Source organism: Chiloscyllium plagiosum, unplaced genomic scaffold, assembly GCF_037043375.1.
Source record: "Chiloscyllium plagiosum isolate Xiang-an unplaced genomic scaffold, Cpla_swu_hap1 HiC_scaffold_21, whole genome shotgun sequence".
In the NCBI taxonomy this organism is placed as follows: Eukaryota; Metazoa; Chordata; class Chondrichthyes; order Orectolobiformes; family Hemiscylliidae; genus Chiloscyllium; species Chiloscyllium plagiosum.
The window spans coordinates 28,525,118-28,542,936 of record NW_028270159.1 but is presented as its reverse complement, the minus strand read 5'-3'; the positions used below and the strand labels follow the sequence as shown (position 1 = coordinate 28,542,936).

At 37.6% G+C, this 17,819-nt stretch overlaps 1 protein-coding gene across 8 annotated transcripts in view; it reads left to right on the top strand.

Annotated features, from left to right (window-relative positions):
• Positions 1–17,819, top strand: part of rc3h2 (ring finger and CCCH-type domains 2) — a 124,818-nt gene that overhangs the window by 99,372 nt on the left and 7,627 nt on the right. For all 8 annotated transcript variants that reach the window (XM_043720120.2, XM_043720119.2, XM_043720115.2 and 5 more), the window contains 4 exons: positions 660–756; positions 3,644–3,725; positions 12,742–12,843; positions 16,160–16,296. In XM_043720120.2, coding sequence (XP_043576055.1) covers positions 660–756; positions 3,644–3,725; positions 12,742–12,843; positions 16,160–16,296 — 418 coding nt within the window. The remainder of the gene's footprint in view (positions 1–659; positions 757–3,643; positions 3,726–12,741; positions 12,844–16,159; positions 16,297–17,819) is intronic.

The following is a 17,819-nucleotide window of genomic DNA, read 5'->3' as shown; positions in this document are numbered from 1 at the left end:
GCTATTGTGTACATCTCTTTTTGTAAGCATGACTTTAATTCAGACTTCAGATAGATCCAGTAACTTCTGTTGTCCTGGGTTGGTTGATTTTCTTAAATGTTTGTTTAATATGCTGGATTAAAGGAATAACATTGTGGCTATATCTTTGATTGTAGAATATACAACAATAATTACTTACAGCACAAATAATTACTAAAAGTTTTAAATATTTTCCTATAATCCTTTCTGAATTATATTCAACCTTAAAAATAATTTTTGAAATTCTTGTTTTAAAGACCACAGTTATTTGCATTTAAAAAAAACACATTAACTGATCAGCTACTTATTCTGTCACTCATGATTATGATGTTCTTGGATGCCAACCCATGTAATGTAATATTTAAATGCAATATACTTATATATTCATATAAGACATTATATCTTTTCTGAAAATTTCCTTCCAGGGTGGGGAGGTTACAAGAGAAGAGCTTAATTTTGGAAATTAAGCATCTGAAATGAGTCCATGAAATTTTGTAACAATGTACTACTTTGCTCTTCAGTTTCTTTCTCTCGAGCATTGTTTCTGATGAAGTATTGTGTAACAGATGAAGTACAAATTTCTAATCATGACTTTTTAAATCCAAGCTCAAATTACTGAAATTTTAAAATGTCTTCCACAGACTATAGTCCACATGTTAGCCATGCAGATTCTAGTAATTGGAATTCCCATGTCCTTTCATATGGATCGAATTCTACTACTGGCCAATACTTAAACAGGTAACGATAAAATACCATTAGTTTTAACAGTCTCTAATTATTTTGTGCATTTTCTTGTCCAATATCTTAATCTCTGTCTCTATTAAATCATCGCCCATCAACTAATTGAACTAATTTAAATGTAATTACTTCGATGGAAAAATATGGTGAGGTAGAATTATTTTTGTAAGCCTTCCTGCAGAGCAAAATAAAATATTCATTGGTTATTTATTTTAAAAGATGGATTTTCTTTCTTTTAAAAAATGTAAGTCCCTTGGGCCAGATGGGATTTATCCTAGGATTCTCTGGGAAGCTAGGGAGGAGATTGCAGAACCTTTTGCTTTGATCTTTATGTCGTCATTGTTTACAGGAATTGTGCCAGAAGACTGGAGGATAGCAACTTGTCCGCTTGTTCAGGAAGGGTAGTAGACACAACCCTGGTAATTATAGACCACTGAGCCTTACTTCAGTTGTGGGTGAAATGTTGGAAAGAATTATGAGGTAGGATTTATAATCATCTAGAAAGGAATAGTTTGACTAGGGATAGATAACATGGTTTTGTGAAGGGTAGGTTGTGCCTCACAAACCTTATTGAGTTCTTTGAGAAGGTGATCAACAGGTGGATGAGGGTAAAGGGGTTTTATGTGGTTTTCATTAAAGCATCTGATAAGGTTCCCCAGGATAGGCTATTGCAGAAAATACGGAGGCAAGAGATTGAGGATCAGAGATTTCCTAGTTGTAAGAAGACAGAGGGTGGTGGTTGATGGGAAATGTTCATCCTGGAGTTCAGTTACTAACGGTGTACTGCAAGGATCAGTTTTGGGGCCACTGCTGTTTGTCATTTTTATAAATGACCTGGATGAGGGTGTAGAAGGATGGGTTAGTAAATTTGCAGATGACACTAAGGTCGATAGAGCTGTGGACAGTGCTGAAGGATGTTGCAGGTGACAGAAGGATATAGATAAGCTGCAGAGCTGAACTGAGAAGTGGCAAATGGAGTTTAACGCGGAAAAGTGTCAGGTAATTCACTTTGGAAGGAGTAACAGAAATACAGAGTGCTAAGCTAATGGTAAGATTCTTGATCGTGTGGATGAGCACGGAGATTTCTGTGTCCATATGCATAGATCCCTGAAAATTGCCACCCAGGTAGATAGGGTATGGTGTTTTAGCTTTTATTGGCAGAGTGATTGAGTTTCGGAGCCATGAGGTCATGTTGCAGCTATACAAAACTCTGGTCTGGCTGCACTTGGAATATTGTATACAGTTATGGTCACCAGATTCAATGAAATTTGTTGAAGCATTGGAAAGGGTGCAGAGGAGATTTACCAGGATGTTTCCTGGTATGGAGGGAAGGCTGAGGGACTTAAGGCTGTTTCATTAGAGAGAAGGTTGAGAGGTGACTTAATAGAGATATGCAAGATGATCAAAAGATTAGATAAGGTGGACAGTGAGAGCCATTTTCCTCAGATGGTGATGGCTACCGCTAGGGGACATAGCTTTAAATTGAGGGGTGATAGATGTAAGATACATGTCAGAGGTAGGTTCTTTACTCAGTAGTAAGGGCTTGGAATGCCATGCCTGCAACACTACTAGACTCACCAATGTAAAGGACATTTAAATGGTCATTGCATAAACATATGGATGATGATGTAACCGTGTAGATTAGATGGGCTTCAGATTGGTTTCACAGATCAGCACAACTTCGAGGGCCAAAGGGCTTGTGCTGTGCTGTAATATGTTCTATGTGATGAGAACTTTATGAACTCTAAATGTCTTGTTTCAAAACTGTTCTACTGTGTCTTCAAAATATGCCACAAATTCCTATTTGTTCCATTATTGATTTCTTTTCCCTCCAATAATGCACTCTTGGTCCTTTTTTTTTGTTCCCTCTTTGGATCTGTAATAGGTAACTATTATGCTAATAGTTTTCCATTTGAATGTATATGGGTCCAACAGACTGAATGAATAATGGTGAACATCTTTGTTTGGAAGCACTGAAATACAGTAATTTCAGAATGGAAATCTATAATCAGATTTTTTATTTCCTTTCTGACTCTTTCCTCTCCTCTGCCCACATAAATTTTAGATGACTTTTGCAATTATAAAGAACATATCCAAATGTAAATTTGTATAAAACTTACCATAATTTCTCACCAGTGTAATGGTTCCTATTTTACCCATCAGAGTCTATCAAATTCAAAATTGTAAGGTTTCCTTCTTTATTTTAACCTCATGGTGCAAACTTAGGGAGCTTTATTACACAGAATTTCCATATGTGAAAAGCAAACTTTCATCTGACCTTAGTCACATTATATTATTTTTGAAAAAATGAAGTTAATTAAGCATATTGATCCTTCTACAATGTTATCTTCTTTCAAAATGGGCATACTGAGTGCATATAATATGTGGAAGTATTCCCCTCAGTAACTATATCACTATGAAAAGAAAAGTTGAAGAATCAAGAGACTTTTTCTAGGTACGTGTCATTAAAGTTGTGATGCAAACATTCGACACAATTTATTGAAAAGGTTCATTTGATACACTGTGTTGTAGGACTTGACAGTAGCAATAGCCATTCTAGTCAAAACTGAAGACTTGTATTCAAAATGTCAAAGATATATCTTAAAGATTTTTAAAGATTTATGGGTTTTTCACAGTTTCCTTGGAGCTGTCCAATCTTGAAGCTGGACAATTGCAGACCTCTACTACACTTTACTGAGCAAGAATTGCAAAAGCCCTGCAATAGTTCTCCACATGGAAAATCACTCCCTTTTTATTCCCTTTCCCCAGAATGTCATGTCTGATGTGTTACACTCATGAGCCAATTGTCTCCCACTCTATGGAACGTTCAGCAGAAAACTAGTGTAATCAGTTATTCTAATTAACAGTTACTAATTTATTCTTGCAGGGACAGATTGCAAATAATTGACCTGCCTGGTCATAGGAAACATTCTAATGGTGGAGATCAGTTGAATATTGAACTACAACAGGTGAGGACGTGGTGATCAAAGTCTTGAAATTTGCATCACTTTATTACACCCTGAACAAAATCATTTCCAAAGGTGTACTGTAATATCTCCCAATTGCTCATGGGATCACCTACAAATGAGAGAGAATTTCTGAGGTACATGTAGTTCTTCTATAATGCGACAGTTACGTTCTTGAGCAACCCCGCGCTCTACAAAAAAATTGTGTGATAAAGATAACACTTAGTGTTGGCAATGCAATCACATTATAACCAACACCTGTTTTAAAAGTTCGCGCTTTAGAAACAGCGTCCCTATTTGTCAATCGTGTTATAGCCAATTCACATTAATAAAACACACGGTACAGCAGAATGACCTGTATTTGCTCACCATAGATTAAGGATTTGTCATTATATTCAGCAGGGTGCAGAGATTCTTTTTTGTTATAGTTTGAGTAGTTTAGATGGGTCAGAGTTTGTCCAATGTAAGCAGGAGAGTTTCCTGACACAGTATGTAGACAGGCCAATAAGGAGCGAGGCCACATTGGATTTGGATTTGGATTTGGACTGGCCAGGTGTTAGATTTGGAGGTGGATGAGCACTTTGGTGATAGTGACCACAATTTGGTTATGTTTATTTTAGCAGTGGAAAGGGATAGGTATATAACATAGAGCAAGAGTTATTGCTGGGGGAAAGGCAATTATGCAATGAGGCAAGATTTAGGGTGCATAGGATGGGGAAGGAAACTGTAGGGGATGGGCACAACTGAAATGTGCTTATTCAAGGATCAGCTACTGTGAATCCTTAAGTACATCGTGTCAGGCAGGGAGGAAGTGGTCGAGCGAAGGAGCTGTGGTTTACTCAAGAAGTTGAATCTCTTGTCAAGAGGAAGAAGGCTTATGTTAAGATGAGACATTAAAGTTCAGTTCGTGTGCTTGAGGGTTGCAAGTTAGCCAGGAAAGACCTAAAGAGAGAGCTAAGAAGAGCCAGGAGGGGAAATGAGAAATTGTTGGTAGATTGGATGAAGGAAAACCCTAAAGCTTTCTTATAGGTATATCAGGAATAAAAGATAGATGAGTAAGAATAGGCCCAATCATGGATAGTAATGGGAATTTGTGCGTGGAGTCCGAGGCAATAGGGAAAGCGCTAACTGAATATTTTTCTTCAGTATTCACACTGAAAAAAGACAATGTTGTCAAGGAGAGCACGGAGATACAGGCTACTAGACTAGACGGGATTGAGGTTCACAAAAAGAAGGAGTTAGCAATTCTGGAAAGTGTGAAAATATATAAATCCCCTGGGCCAGATGGGATTTTTTTCCTAGGATTCTTTGGGAAGCCAGGGAGGGGATTGCAGAGCCTTTGGCTTTGATCTTTATGTTGTCATTGTCTACAGGAATAGTGCCAGGAGACTGGAGGACAGCAAATGTCTCCTTTGTTCTCGAAGGGGAGTAGAGAAGCAAGTAACTATAGACCAGTGAGCCTTACTTCAGTTGTGGGTAAAGTGTTGTAAAAGGTTAAATGAGATAGGATTTATCATCATCTAGAAAGGAATAATTTGATTCTGGATAGTCAACACAATTTTGTGAAGGGTGGGTTGTGCCTTTCAAATCTTATTGAGTTCTTTTGAGAAGGTGACCCAACAGGTGAAGAGGGTAAAGTGATTGATTGTGGTGTACAGGTACACAATCCTTTATCCGAAACCCTCTGGGTCAGCTGTTTTTCAGAATTCAGAATTTTTCGGATTGCGGGACAAATGACATTTTCACGGTGAAATTAAAAAAAATCATACTGAGCAGCAGACACATATGCGACTACTATAGCGCTGAGACAGAATTGACACCTGCCAGTGCTAGGCCACACAGCCACATCACATCCAAGTGACGTGAGTCGGGTGGGTGTGGAGTTGTGTTAACTGTTTGCACGCCAAACAGCCTTGATATGCAGAAAAAAACTTCACGATAAAGATTTTGGATTTTGGAATTTTGGATAAAGGATTGTCTATCTGTATATGGATTTCAGTAAGGCATTTAACAAGGTTCCCCACAGTACGCTATTGCAGAAAATATGGAGGTATGGGTTTGAGGTTGATTTAGCGGTTTGGATCAGAAATTGGATAGGTGAAAAGGCAGAGGGTGGTGGTTGATGGGAAATGTTCATCCTGGAGTTCAGTTACTAGTGGTGTACTGCAAGGATCTGTTTTGAGGCCATTGATGTTTGTCATTTTTATAAATGACCTGGTTGAGGGCATAGTAGGATGGGTTAGTAAATTTGCAGATGACACTAAGGTCGGGGGAATTGTGGACTGTACCGAAGAATGTTGCTGGTTACGGAAGGACATAGATAAACTGCAGAGCTGGGCTGAGAAGTGGCAAATGGAATTTAATGCGGAAAAGTGTCAGGTGTCTCACTTTGGAAGGAACGGCAGGAATAAAGAGTGCTGGGATATGGTGAGATTCTTGGCAGTGCAGATGAGCAGAGAGATCTGTGTCCATGTACATAGATCCCTGAAAGTTGCCACCAGGTTGATAGGGTTGTTAAGAAGGCGTATGGTGTGATTGCTCTTATTGGTAGAGGGATTGAGTTTCGGAGCCATGAGGTCATGCTGCAGCTGTACAAAACTCTGGTGTGGCTGCGCTTGGAATATTGCGTACAGTTCTGGTCACTATTAAAGAAAGGATGTGGAAGCTTTGGAAAGCATTCAGAGGAGATCTACTAGGATTTTGCCTGGTATGGAGGGAAGGTCTTATGAGGAAAGGCTGAGGGGCTTGAAGCTGTTTTCATTAGAGAGAAGGTGGTTGAGAGGTGACTTAATTGAAACCAATCAGATAATCAGAGGGTTACATAGGGTGGACAGTGAGAGCTTTTTTCCTCGGGTGGTGATGGCTAGCATGAAGGTAGTTAGCTTTAAATTGAGGGGTGATAGATATAGGACAGATGTCAGAGGTCCTTTCTTTACTCAGAGTAGTAAGCACATGGAATGCCCTGCCTGCAACTGTAGTATACCCACCAACTTTAAGGGCATTTAAATGGTCATTGGGTAAACATATGGATGAAAATGGAATAGTATAGGTTAGATGGGCTTCAGATTAGTTCCGCAGGCCTGTGCAACATCAAGGGCCAATGGGCCTAAGTTTTGCTGTTATGCTCTAAACTCTTATCATATGTTTTGCTATGCTAAAACATACTATTGGGTCAGAATTTGATGAACAATAGTGACATGTGAATGATGTACTTTTTCATTGAAGTGCCAATCAGGGAACAACTTGTGGCACTGAAGTAGAAACCAAGAACTAAAAATGACCATAGGTTAATGGTCAGTGTGCATCTCTGCTGTTAACTTCAGGAAAATGAGATTTTGTTCTTATTTTCTCTATTATATTTTTATGACATTGCTGCATTTGTAGATAAAATATCTTTTAAACTCACTGCAATTCACATCACATTGTTACAGATGTATTTGTACTATTCATTAGGATTGGATATCATTAATGATTACCCAAAAGCCATCAATTAAAAGTCTGCATTATTACGGAAAAATGACATTGTTTTGATGAAGCTTTTTGTCTTGCACAAATCAGCATTATTCATCAGACTTCACTAGTTAATTGTGACTGATAGTTAACTGCCAAGCTTTATTTAAATTTTGAACCAGCTAAGTTTCCTGTGGTCAAGGATGGCCTTGAAAAAAACCAGAAAATGGCTGTCAGTTATTTTGTTGAACTTGTTTCAACTCAATGTGTGTTTCTATCCGGAAAGTACAGGATCCTGTCTATTAATGTATGCAGTTCCCAGTGTACATAAGGTGCATCCATTTGCAAACCCCACTGACAATCCTAAGTTAGTTGTTAATGTAATGTTTCACATTCTTGTGAATTATTTAGTAAATGTAGTCTAAGCGCAGATTGGGCATCTAATATTGGGCATTGGGTTTTATAGGCAATGGCTGGCTGAATATGGTTAGTGTGCTTGTTGGAAGCAGCTAAAGGGGTATGTTGTTTGATACTATCCACCAGCCTTTGGGACATATGGCATTGCATGGGCACTGAAATTCAAATAGTATATTATTCATTTGTATGCGAGGCAAAATGTATTTTTGACTTAACCAGCATCTTGTTAATGGTGAGCACCAGTCATGTTGCTGTTATGTAGTAGCAGCATGCAACAGCTGACTTCACCTGTTGATCAAGCGTTTTATGATACCTAGCCCTTCCAGTATAATCTGAGATCGACTGGACACTTCCTAGACCAAAAGTGATGGATTTGGGTCCATTCATGAGTTTGCGCAATATAGCATGAGAAAGTATCTAATTGGAGTCGCCATTACCCCATAGGATGGCTTTGATGGGCCCTGTTGCAGCATCAAGATTACACCATGAGCAAATGTCTTGGCCGTATTTGAGGTTGCCTATGCGGACAGTGGTATGAGCTTGGAAATGTAGGAATCAGAGCATATATATTGACTAGTGAAGATAAGTTTGCAGTAGACAATAATAACAAATCCCTTGGCTGATTTTCTAGCTAGAACATCAAGGTATGTGAGCTCATTTTACTGTTGTTTTAAAGGTGAGTTTCAGCTCAGGATGGAGCCCATTTGGGATTCCTAATTAACTGAGCACACAGTGAGATATCCCCTCCCTCTCAAATTCAAGGCTAATCAGTTATAGCAAAACTCAATCTCAAACTTTGACCAAGACGAGGAAATACTAGACCAATTTGTTTTTAGCATTTGCCGCTCTAGATAAATCACTTCTGTCTCACTGATCGCCCCAAAACAAAAGGAAAAAAACAAGTGTAATTTGCATTGACAGAACAAGGAATTTGTGACTTATTGCTGAAGCAGTATGTTTATTTTTAGAGCTTAACATTATATTGGCTTTGAATGGACCGGCTTGTATTGGTGGAAAATATCCTTATCCTGTGCAGCTAAACATAAGTTTTGGTTATCATTTTGCTTTCTATACAGTTTGCCATCTGCTGACCATATGAGCTGCCAGTCTTGCTGTTGTCTGTCCAGAGTAGGATTAGTTGTTGCTTGCCCATTACTTTTGGAGATGTTTATTATTGGTTACACTAACTTTCTGATACTGGTGTGCAGAAATTTTGTGATTGGTAGGTTTCTCCGTTAGAAACATGGGAACAGAAAAAAAACTTGTTTGGCTCCTTGACCCTATTTGCTTCATATCCCTTGATATCCACACTTAAAAAGTGTTCATCTTGATCTTCATTGAATCATAGAACCACTACAGTGCAGATAGAGGCCATTTGGCCCATTGAATGTGCACTGACACTCTGAATAGCATCCCACTCAAACTCCAAAACCTTGTATTTACCATGGAAGGTCCACCTAAGCTGTATGTCCTTGGACAGTACAGGGCAATTCAGCAAAGGCAATCCACCTGACCAGCACACCTTTGACCTGTGGGAGGAAATCAAAGCAGCTGGTGGAAATCCTGTATGGTCATTGGAAGAATGTGAAAACTCCACAAAGACAGTCACCCTGAGGTTAGAATCAAATCCAGGTTCCTGGCATTGTGAGGTAGCAGTGCTAAACACTGCAACTGTGCCACTTCAGTTGGAGCAATTTCTGTAGTAGTTAAGGAAACTAAGCTAAGTCAAAGGGCTTGTAGACTTTACTCTTGATTGACCTGAATAGATCAGGTCATCTTTTTTCTGGATTTCTCACACTTGATGGAATAGAATATCTATACCCAATTTCAAATCCTTTTATCATTTTAAATGATTCACTTCGTTCACTCTTCATTCTTCTATACTTTAAGGAATGCCACGCCATGTCCATGTAACTCATTCTCATATTTTTGCCCTTTTGGATCCAATATCATGCTGGTGAGTCTGTATTGTACCCTTTTCCAAGACAAATGTATTCTTCCAAAGTGTAATACTTAGAAAGGAACATTTGTGTCCTGGTGGAATCTGATCACTGTTCTGTACATCTAGACTGCAACTTTCTCTCCTCCCAAGTATCCATGTTATACCAAAATTCCTTTAGTTTTTTTCACTGATTATTTTTGTACCTGTACATTATCTTTTGGTAACTTTTGTACATAAACTTACAGTTCCAGTCTTCTCACCTTTAAGCACCTGGTGAATCCTAAACATGGGATTGCGCAATGCGACAGGGCTAACCAATTACCTCCATGATGAAGGAGCCTCGAGATGACCATGATCACAGCACGATAGAATTTCATTTTTGCTTTGAGAGGGAGAAGTTGGTCCAAGACTAATGTTTAAACCACATAAAGGTTAACCATGAGGTTGTGAAGGCAGAGTTGGCTAAGGTGGGGTAGGGAAGTTGCAGAGACAAACTTTTAAGCAAGTGTTTAATAACTCTCCAATATATCCCATTTAAAATAAAGACTCGTTGAGAATGATCCATGGCTTAATAAGGAGTTTAAGGATGGTCTTAAATCGAAAGAAGATCACAAATCTGAGAAGGGTCGTGATGGGTCAATATATTGGACAGACTACAAACCATTTGGAAAAAAAGGCTGAAAAATGATAAAGCAAAAAAGATTGAATGAAAGCTAGCCAGTAATATAAAGGCAGAAAGTAGGAGTTCCACACCTATTTGAACAGGTCTGAGGAATTGATGTGATGGAAAACAAAGAAACAGCGGATACTTTATATTTTATGTCTGTCTTCATGGTAGAAGTCTTGGGACAGTTTCCAAAGATACTTAAAAATCAAGAGTTGTTATGGAGCAATGAACTTTAAACAATCACCATCACCAGGAAAAGGGAGCCTAAACTATTTGACAGTTCCCCAGGACCAGATGGCCTACTTGTTAAGGTCTTTTAAAAAAAAAGTGGTAACATAGGTAATAGATACATTGGTTATAATTAGATTATATTACTTAGTATGGAAGCAGGCCCTTTGGCCCAACAAGTCCACACCGACCCACCAAAGCGCAACCCACCCAGACCCATTTCCCCACATTTACCTCTGCCCCTAACACTACGGGTAATTTAACATGGCCAATTCATCTGACCTGCACATTTTTGGACTGTGGGAGGAAACCGGATTACCCGGAGGAAACCCATGCAGTCACGGGGAGAATCTGCAAACTCCACACAGTCAGTCGCCTGAGGTGGGAATTGAACCCGGGTCTCCGGTGCTGTGAGGCAGTAGTGCTAACCACTATGCCACCGTGCCAACCACTAATCTTCCAGAATTACTTTAGATTCCGAAACGGTCCTTGTGGATTGTAAAATAACTAATGTTAACGCTCTTTTACTCAAATGTGGGAAACTACAGGCCAGCTAGCCTAATACCTTTCATAGGAAAGATACTTGATCAGGCAGGCCCAAGTGTGACTTTGTGAAAGAAAATCATTTTTAACTAACCTTGAAGAGTCACCTATATTCATGATGGATAGTGGGAAATCAGTAGATATATATCACTTGGATGGTTTGCAAAAAGGATTTGAAAGGTTTGTAAAAGATCATTGCACAAAATAAGAGCACATGGAGGAGGGGATAATCTGTTAGTGTGGATAAAAGATTGGCTAGTTAACAGCAAACAAAGTAGGTATAAATGGGTCAATCATGTGTTGGCAAGCTGTCACTAATGGAGCCACAAGGATTCGTCCTCAACAGTTTGTTACAATGATTGTTATGCCTGGACAGGTGTATGTTATTCAAATTTGCTAATGACACCAAATTGGATAGGAAAGTAAGAAAGAGGTGGAATGTCTGCACAGGGTTAAGTGAGGAGGGAAAAAATTGACAAGAGTATAACACAGTCATGTGTGAACCTGTCAATGTTGACAAGAAAAATACAAAAACCGTACACTATTTAAACAGAAAATGCAGGAATAAGTAGTATGGAGGGATCTGATTATTTTGATAAATTAATCATGTAAAGTTTAATTGCAAGTATGAAAGTGATTTGGAATGCAAGTAGTGTTTATTGCCAGGGGAATGGAATTAAAAAATAGGGATGTTTTATGGTTGCAAAGTGCATTAGTGAACCATATCTGGAATACTGAGTACAGTTTTGGTCGTCTTTATTTGGGAGAAAAAACATAATTATGTTAGAAAGAGTTCCGAGAAGGATCACTTAACTAACTCATTCCTGAGGTGAAAGAGTTGTCTTATGAGGAAAGATTAAATAGGCTATGGAAGTTTAAAATTAGTAGTAATCTTATTAAAAGGTCTTGAGGTTACTAGATGGAGTGAATATCTGGAGGATGTTCCTTCCTGTAGAGATACTAAAACTAGAGAACATAATTTAAGAATAAGAGGTCACCTTTTTAGGACAGATGAGTTAAGGGCTGGTGCAGTTGAAAAGTGGAGATGAGACCACAGCCAGATCAAACAGGACCTTTATTGAATGGCGAAGCAGGCTTAAAGAACCAAATTACTTATTTCTGCTTCCAAATCCTACGTTTCAATGCTAAAATATACTTGGGTCTTTCTTAGATCCAAAGTAGATGACCTCCTCCTACTTGCCTGCATTTAACTCCACTTGCAAAGTTTGTTTTCGGTTTACAGAATCTTTGTCATTTCATAACTTTATCCTCTCATTTGAACTTTTGAATCCCCAAACTTTAGTCTTATACTTGCATGTTTGGATACAAAAATATTCCTTGTATTGTGAAAAGCTAGGCTCTAAATAGCTGCTCATTTTTCGTAATATATTTATATTTTTACTGATATCTTTATTCCTTTAACAGATCATCTTGTGTTTGCTGTGTACTGTTGCTTTTAGAGCTGTCCCAGTCCACTGGATTTCCATTGTCCTTTGCATTTTGTAAGCTGCCTCTTTCATTTTCGTAGTAAACCCCGTATGACTAACAATTCTCATTCAGCGACACTGTTATACATGATACCTCAGAAATTGGCACTATAATGCTACCTTTTAATTTGTGCTTGATTGTTTGACTGCATGTCAGTCTACAAGAATAATAGTATGTTATACAGATTGGTACAATCTAACACTTTGTTCTTAGCTATCCTGTTCTTTCAGAAAGGGATTTTAATTTATTTGCAATCGTAAATTCTATCATTTGTTCATCAATAGAGGGAATTTTCAGAAGTTTCTGCAGATGCAAGATCTGATCGAGATATAGAACTGGAGCTTTCTGCTTTAGATACTGATGCCGAACAAGATGAGGGAATAGAGGTATGGATATGTACTCTGTCTCTATTTTAAAGATATGATCACCTGCTCGAGATTGAATGAATCTTAACTTCACAGTTGGCAAGTGGAAAGCACGCACTGTGATTTAAAGCATATTTTGCAAGAGTCAATGCCATTTATTTTCTGAGAATTATTTTCTCAATGAAACTGCATTAGGACAATCCTGATTCATTTTTCTAAATATAGTTTCAACTATCTTAAAAAGAATAATATGCTGTTTGCTACATCTGTCCTTAATTCAGATAGTAAAGTAATTTTCCTTTGTTCCCACAAGTTTGAAATACTGTGCCTCTCAAGCAGTCTGTTTTTATCTTAACAGAATGTGATTTTGACAATGAATAGCAAGTAATGCATATGCATGATTTATTATGTGGATATATATTACAATGAATGCATCTGAAGCTTACAGCCTTTTTTAAAACGTACCAATAAAAACTACAGTGAATATTACTGCATAATCCAACATATTAACCACTAAATGGCTATTTGTAATCCAGATTTTTGCAGATAAAATTTTGGAATAGTCAATTAAAAGTGAGTTATTGATGCTAGTATTGGGTAGGTGATCTCACACCTGTGCATTCTTAATGTGAAAATGTGTGCTCTAGCTTTTTAGTAATTTTGTTGGTAACATTGCAAGGAGAAAACAAAATTAGTGGTTATTTTCTGAAGTGTGCGCTGTCCACCATGGGCTGGATTTTATGCTCCACTACCGGCAGATTTGAAAGCAGAGAGCCTTATAGCATCCTGTGGGTGGCCTTCTCACTGCCTACTTGCTGATTTGTCGAAAATATTGCAGGACAGGGAGTTGTTATTACAGCCTACCATTTACTTTTTCAAGGCCATTCCACTCAATGAGTTAATGATCATTTCAGGGTTTCATCTTGTATCCACTGGTATTTTACCCATAGGAGGTGGAGAACCATTTCACACATGAAGCCCCACAGATTGAGCTATATGAGCTGTTTTAGCTGACAGCTGTCTTAGGTGTGACTTTCTCTCCCAACAGGATGATACTGTTGCTTTAAAGCAATTAATTTTGTTCTTGGGCATTATGCCACTGACCCTTTTTATCAGAGTTTGATAGGTGGGAGGGGAGCAGTAATAATGGTGCCCTGTAAAGTTCAGCCCCATGTTGTTGTGGTCAGCTCAACCAATTGGAATAACCACTTGAGGAAAACAAACTGTAAGTCCTTTTGAAGATGAGCAACTCTAACTGGAACTACAGGAAAAAAACAAGTGGCATTCAAAAGCAGTCAGGCTGAAGAGTAGGGCTGATCTGGAGCAAGTCCCTTTCCCTGTACATGTCAACATTTATTCAGTACTGTTCACAAGTTCTAGTTTCGTCTAGAAGCTATACAACATTATGCAAAAAGGAAAAGGTAACTAATCCCAGCTAACTTACTGCTGGACACGTCAGATCCCGAACGAAATCCAGCTGGTTAGATAATCTGTTTGTTTATTTCGCACAGTGCTCATACACTGAAATTTAAGCTCTCCTTTAACAATAATAGACATTTATTACACAAAAATAAAAACAAGCCATCTTTTTATAAAATACAGTTAGAAGGCTCTTAAAGCAAATTCTTATCTATTCCCCATCACCATCACTTTATAGCATTTCAAGTCTAGGAAGCTCACCCTTCTATGTCAAATCTTTAGGTTTGACTTAACTGCATCTGCCCCGTTCTATCCTACGAACTGTGAAGTCTTCTTAAAACTCTTAAATACTCTTAAAACAGCAAGCTTATGATTTCTCAGTCTTTTAATAAGTTTCTGACTTCTAACCAAATGCTTCTCATCTGAAAGTTTCACAAGCTAAACTTTTACATTGTTAACTGTCCGATACTCCCTTCTAGAGAGATAAACCATTTTTGTTTCTAACCCCAATCAGGTCTCCTCCAAAACTGCCCTAAAACCATTCAGTCTCTGGAATTTTTCTAAACTAAAATGCATCCTTGATTACCCTAAATCAAAAGTAACTTCAAGCTTTCAATTTCTTCTACTTTCTGTAAATACCATAATATAAACAATCTTCCGTTAGCACTCCAGGATACTTTGCGTCATCTGCACTCTAACATTCTGGATAGGTCACAATTCGAGAAGAACACTTCTAAACTTTTTAAAAACCACTTTGCAAAAGTAGCCAGCACCGTTAAGCCACAGGTTTAAAACCTATACTGTAATGATACTTGACACATTTTATCATGCAAAGCTTTGGGTTGTATAGTGTTGAATATTTGGTAATAAACATGATGTATGCTATATCTCTGTGTTTAATGAGTTTCTGGCTACAATGGGATATAGTATGCTGAACACTGACATAAATTAAACCATAACATACACTATTATAGAATCAATTTCTTGCGCTGGAATACAGGCATAAAACTTAATTAGTGTCAATGCCCTATCTACTAATTATAAATTAATTACTTTATAGTAAACCAAGAAATCCAGTGATCATAAATGTGTATAAGGTCCCATGATGTGTAATACTCAATTCTGTGCAAGTTAAATGAAATTTTGATATGTTTAATAGCCTTAATTTAGAAACTGAAGGAGACCACTCCTGTAAACAAAAGTCTTAATTTTTTATCTGAATACATTTTTCATATGTTAAACCATGGCATTTAATACTTGAATAGGATCATTCGTACTCGCTGATACTTCAATTCTAGTTGTACCTATTTAACTAGTTCCTTTTGAGAGAATGTATGTGATGTAGCCTTGAACCTTGCACAAGCTTTGCCAGTGATTATCATTTATATTTCTCAGTACTTCATTTACTTAACCCTACTCATTGTCATATCATGGATGCTGAAACAGCAGTTCTGGAAATCTTTCAACAAACAGTTGATGAATTGTCAGAGTGTAACAGGTTAACAGGAGATTGACCAAGAAAGTAATTAGGGGTATAGAAATAAATAGTGATCTGAAATCCAGTAGTATCAGATGCATGATACTTTTTTTAAGGAGTCAGCTTAGTCACCTTGGCTCATATATGACCATTGGAAGTTGCTTGGGATTTCAATTTATTTTACTCCTGGTCACCTTATATCAGGAAAGAGGGGTTAGCTTGTTCATGAAAACTGGAGAGCTAACTGGTAGAAGCTATCAACAACTCAATTTTTCAGAATTTGCAGGAAGTGCTGCAACATGTTCTGAAAGTTTGTGAGGCAGAGTTGGGAGCAATTTTGTTTGCACAAAACATTTGAGCTACAATGGGTCATAAAATGTATACATTCAGTGATATTATTAATACAACACATTAAATGCAGTTTTGCTTTTGTTCATACAGGATGTCCTGGATTTGGATATTGGCTCCCAAAGTGATCTGACCAATGATATAATGTCTGAAAATGGTCACAACCATAAGCACCAGGGTCAAGAGCAGGAGGAGCAGGGACGGAGAATTGCAGAGCAAATTGCTATCACGTACGTGTCACAGTTATATGGTTGAAGAATATTATGGTTTTGATCTTTTTTTAAATATCCCTTGAATGTTATATTTGTAAATCTTGTTGTGCAAATGAAGTTAAAGAAAAAAAATTGCAGACAGTTTAAAAAATATGCAAGAACAGCAAAGTCATATGTTATTTCAAGATGCTCTAAACTAAAGGGAATGCATGTCGTCAGCATAGTGCATTTTTGGAAAGCATTCAGAACTTTTCAGATTATTGTGTAATTTAGATTGGAAAGGAAAGAAGCATTTGCCTGACTTTAGTTCTGTTAAATCAAATGGAATAAATAACTAAGCAGGAAATAACTGTGAAAGAGTGGCCATTGCACAAATACTTTAAATATCAAAATAAAAAGGGAAATGAATGGTTAAAGCTAAAAATTCAGTCAGATTAGAAGACATCTAGTCTAAACTACCTGGGTGGGAAAGTGAGCAAACCAGTCAGCAGAACAGCAGTGTGAAATCTTAATGAGCAAGTACTTGTATCCTGCTTTACAGTGAAAGAGAGGTAAATCAGTCCCATGGGTAAATGGATTTGAATTGAAACAACCTTAAATGGAATATATATAATAAATTGAGGCTAACTATATTAATGAAAGTCATGATAGGAAATGATGGTATCAAGGTAATAAAAGAAACTGAAAAGCAATAATGAAAAAAAGTTATCATGAAGAGGAAAAAGCAATGTTTAAGCATATTAAAAGTAAAAATAATTAACAAGCACAGAATTGTTTAGGGATGAAAAGAAGTTTAAATTGAATAATATAGCAATATTAATTATTTTGTCAAGTTTTCCAAATGACAGAAGTGTAAATATTAACGAGCAGTTGTTCAAGATAATAGTCATACAGCATGGAAACAGATCCTTCGGTCAACCAGTCCATACCCACCGTAATCCCAAACTAAATTAGTCCCACCTGTCTGTGCTTGGCCCATATCCCTCCAAACATATCCTATTCGTGTACTCACCTAAATGTCTTAAATATTGTAACTGTAGCCACATCCACCACTTCCTCTGGAAGTTCATACTACACACAAGCCACTGTCTATTTAAACTAAATTGCCTCACCTGTCTTTTTAAAATCTTTCTCCTCTCACCTTTGAGATATGCTCCCTAGTCTTGAAATCCCCTAGGGAAAAGACACCTGCCATTCACCTTATCTATATTCTTCATTTATTAATAAACATCTACAAGATCACCTCTCAACCTCCAACGTTCCTGTGGAAAAATCATGGCTTATCTAGCCTCTCCTTATAACTCAAACCCTCCATTCCTGGCAACATCCTAGTAAATCTCTTTTGAACCCTTTCCAGCTTAATAATATCCTTTCAGTAAAACACACTGACCAGAACTGGATGCAGTACTCCAGAAGAGGCTTTACCAACAACCTGTACAACCTCAACACGATGTTCTAACTCTTATATTTAAAGGTCTGAGCAAAGAAGGCAAGCATATGAAATGACTTCTTCAAAGAATTATTTACTTGGAACTCCTAGG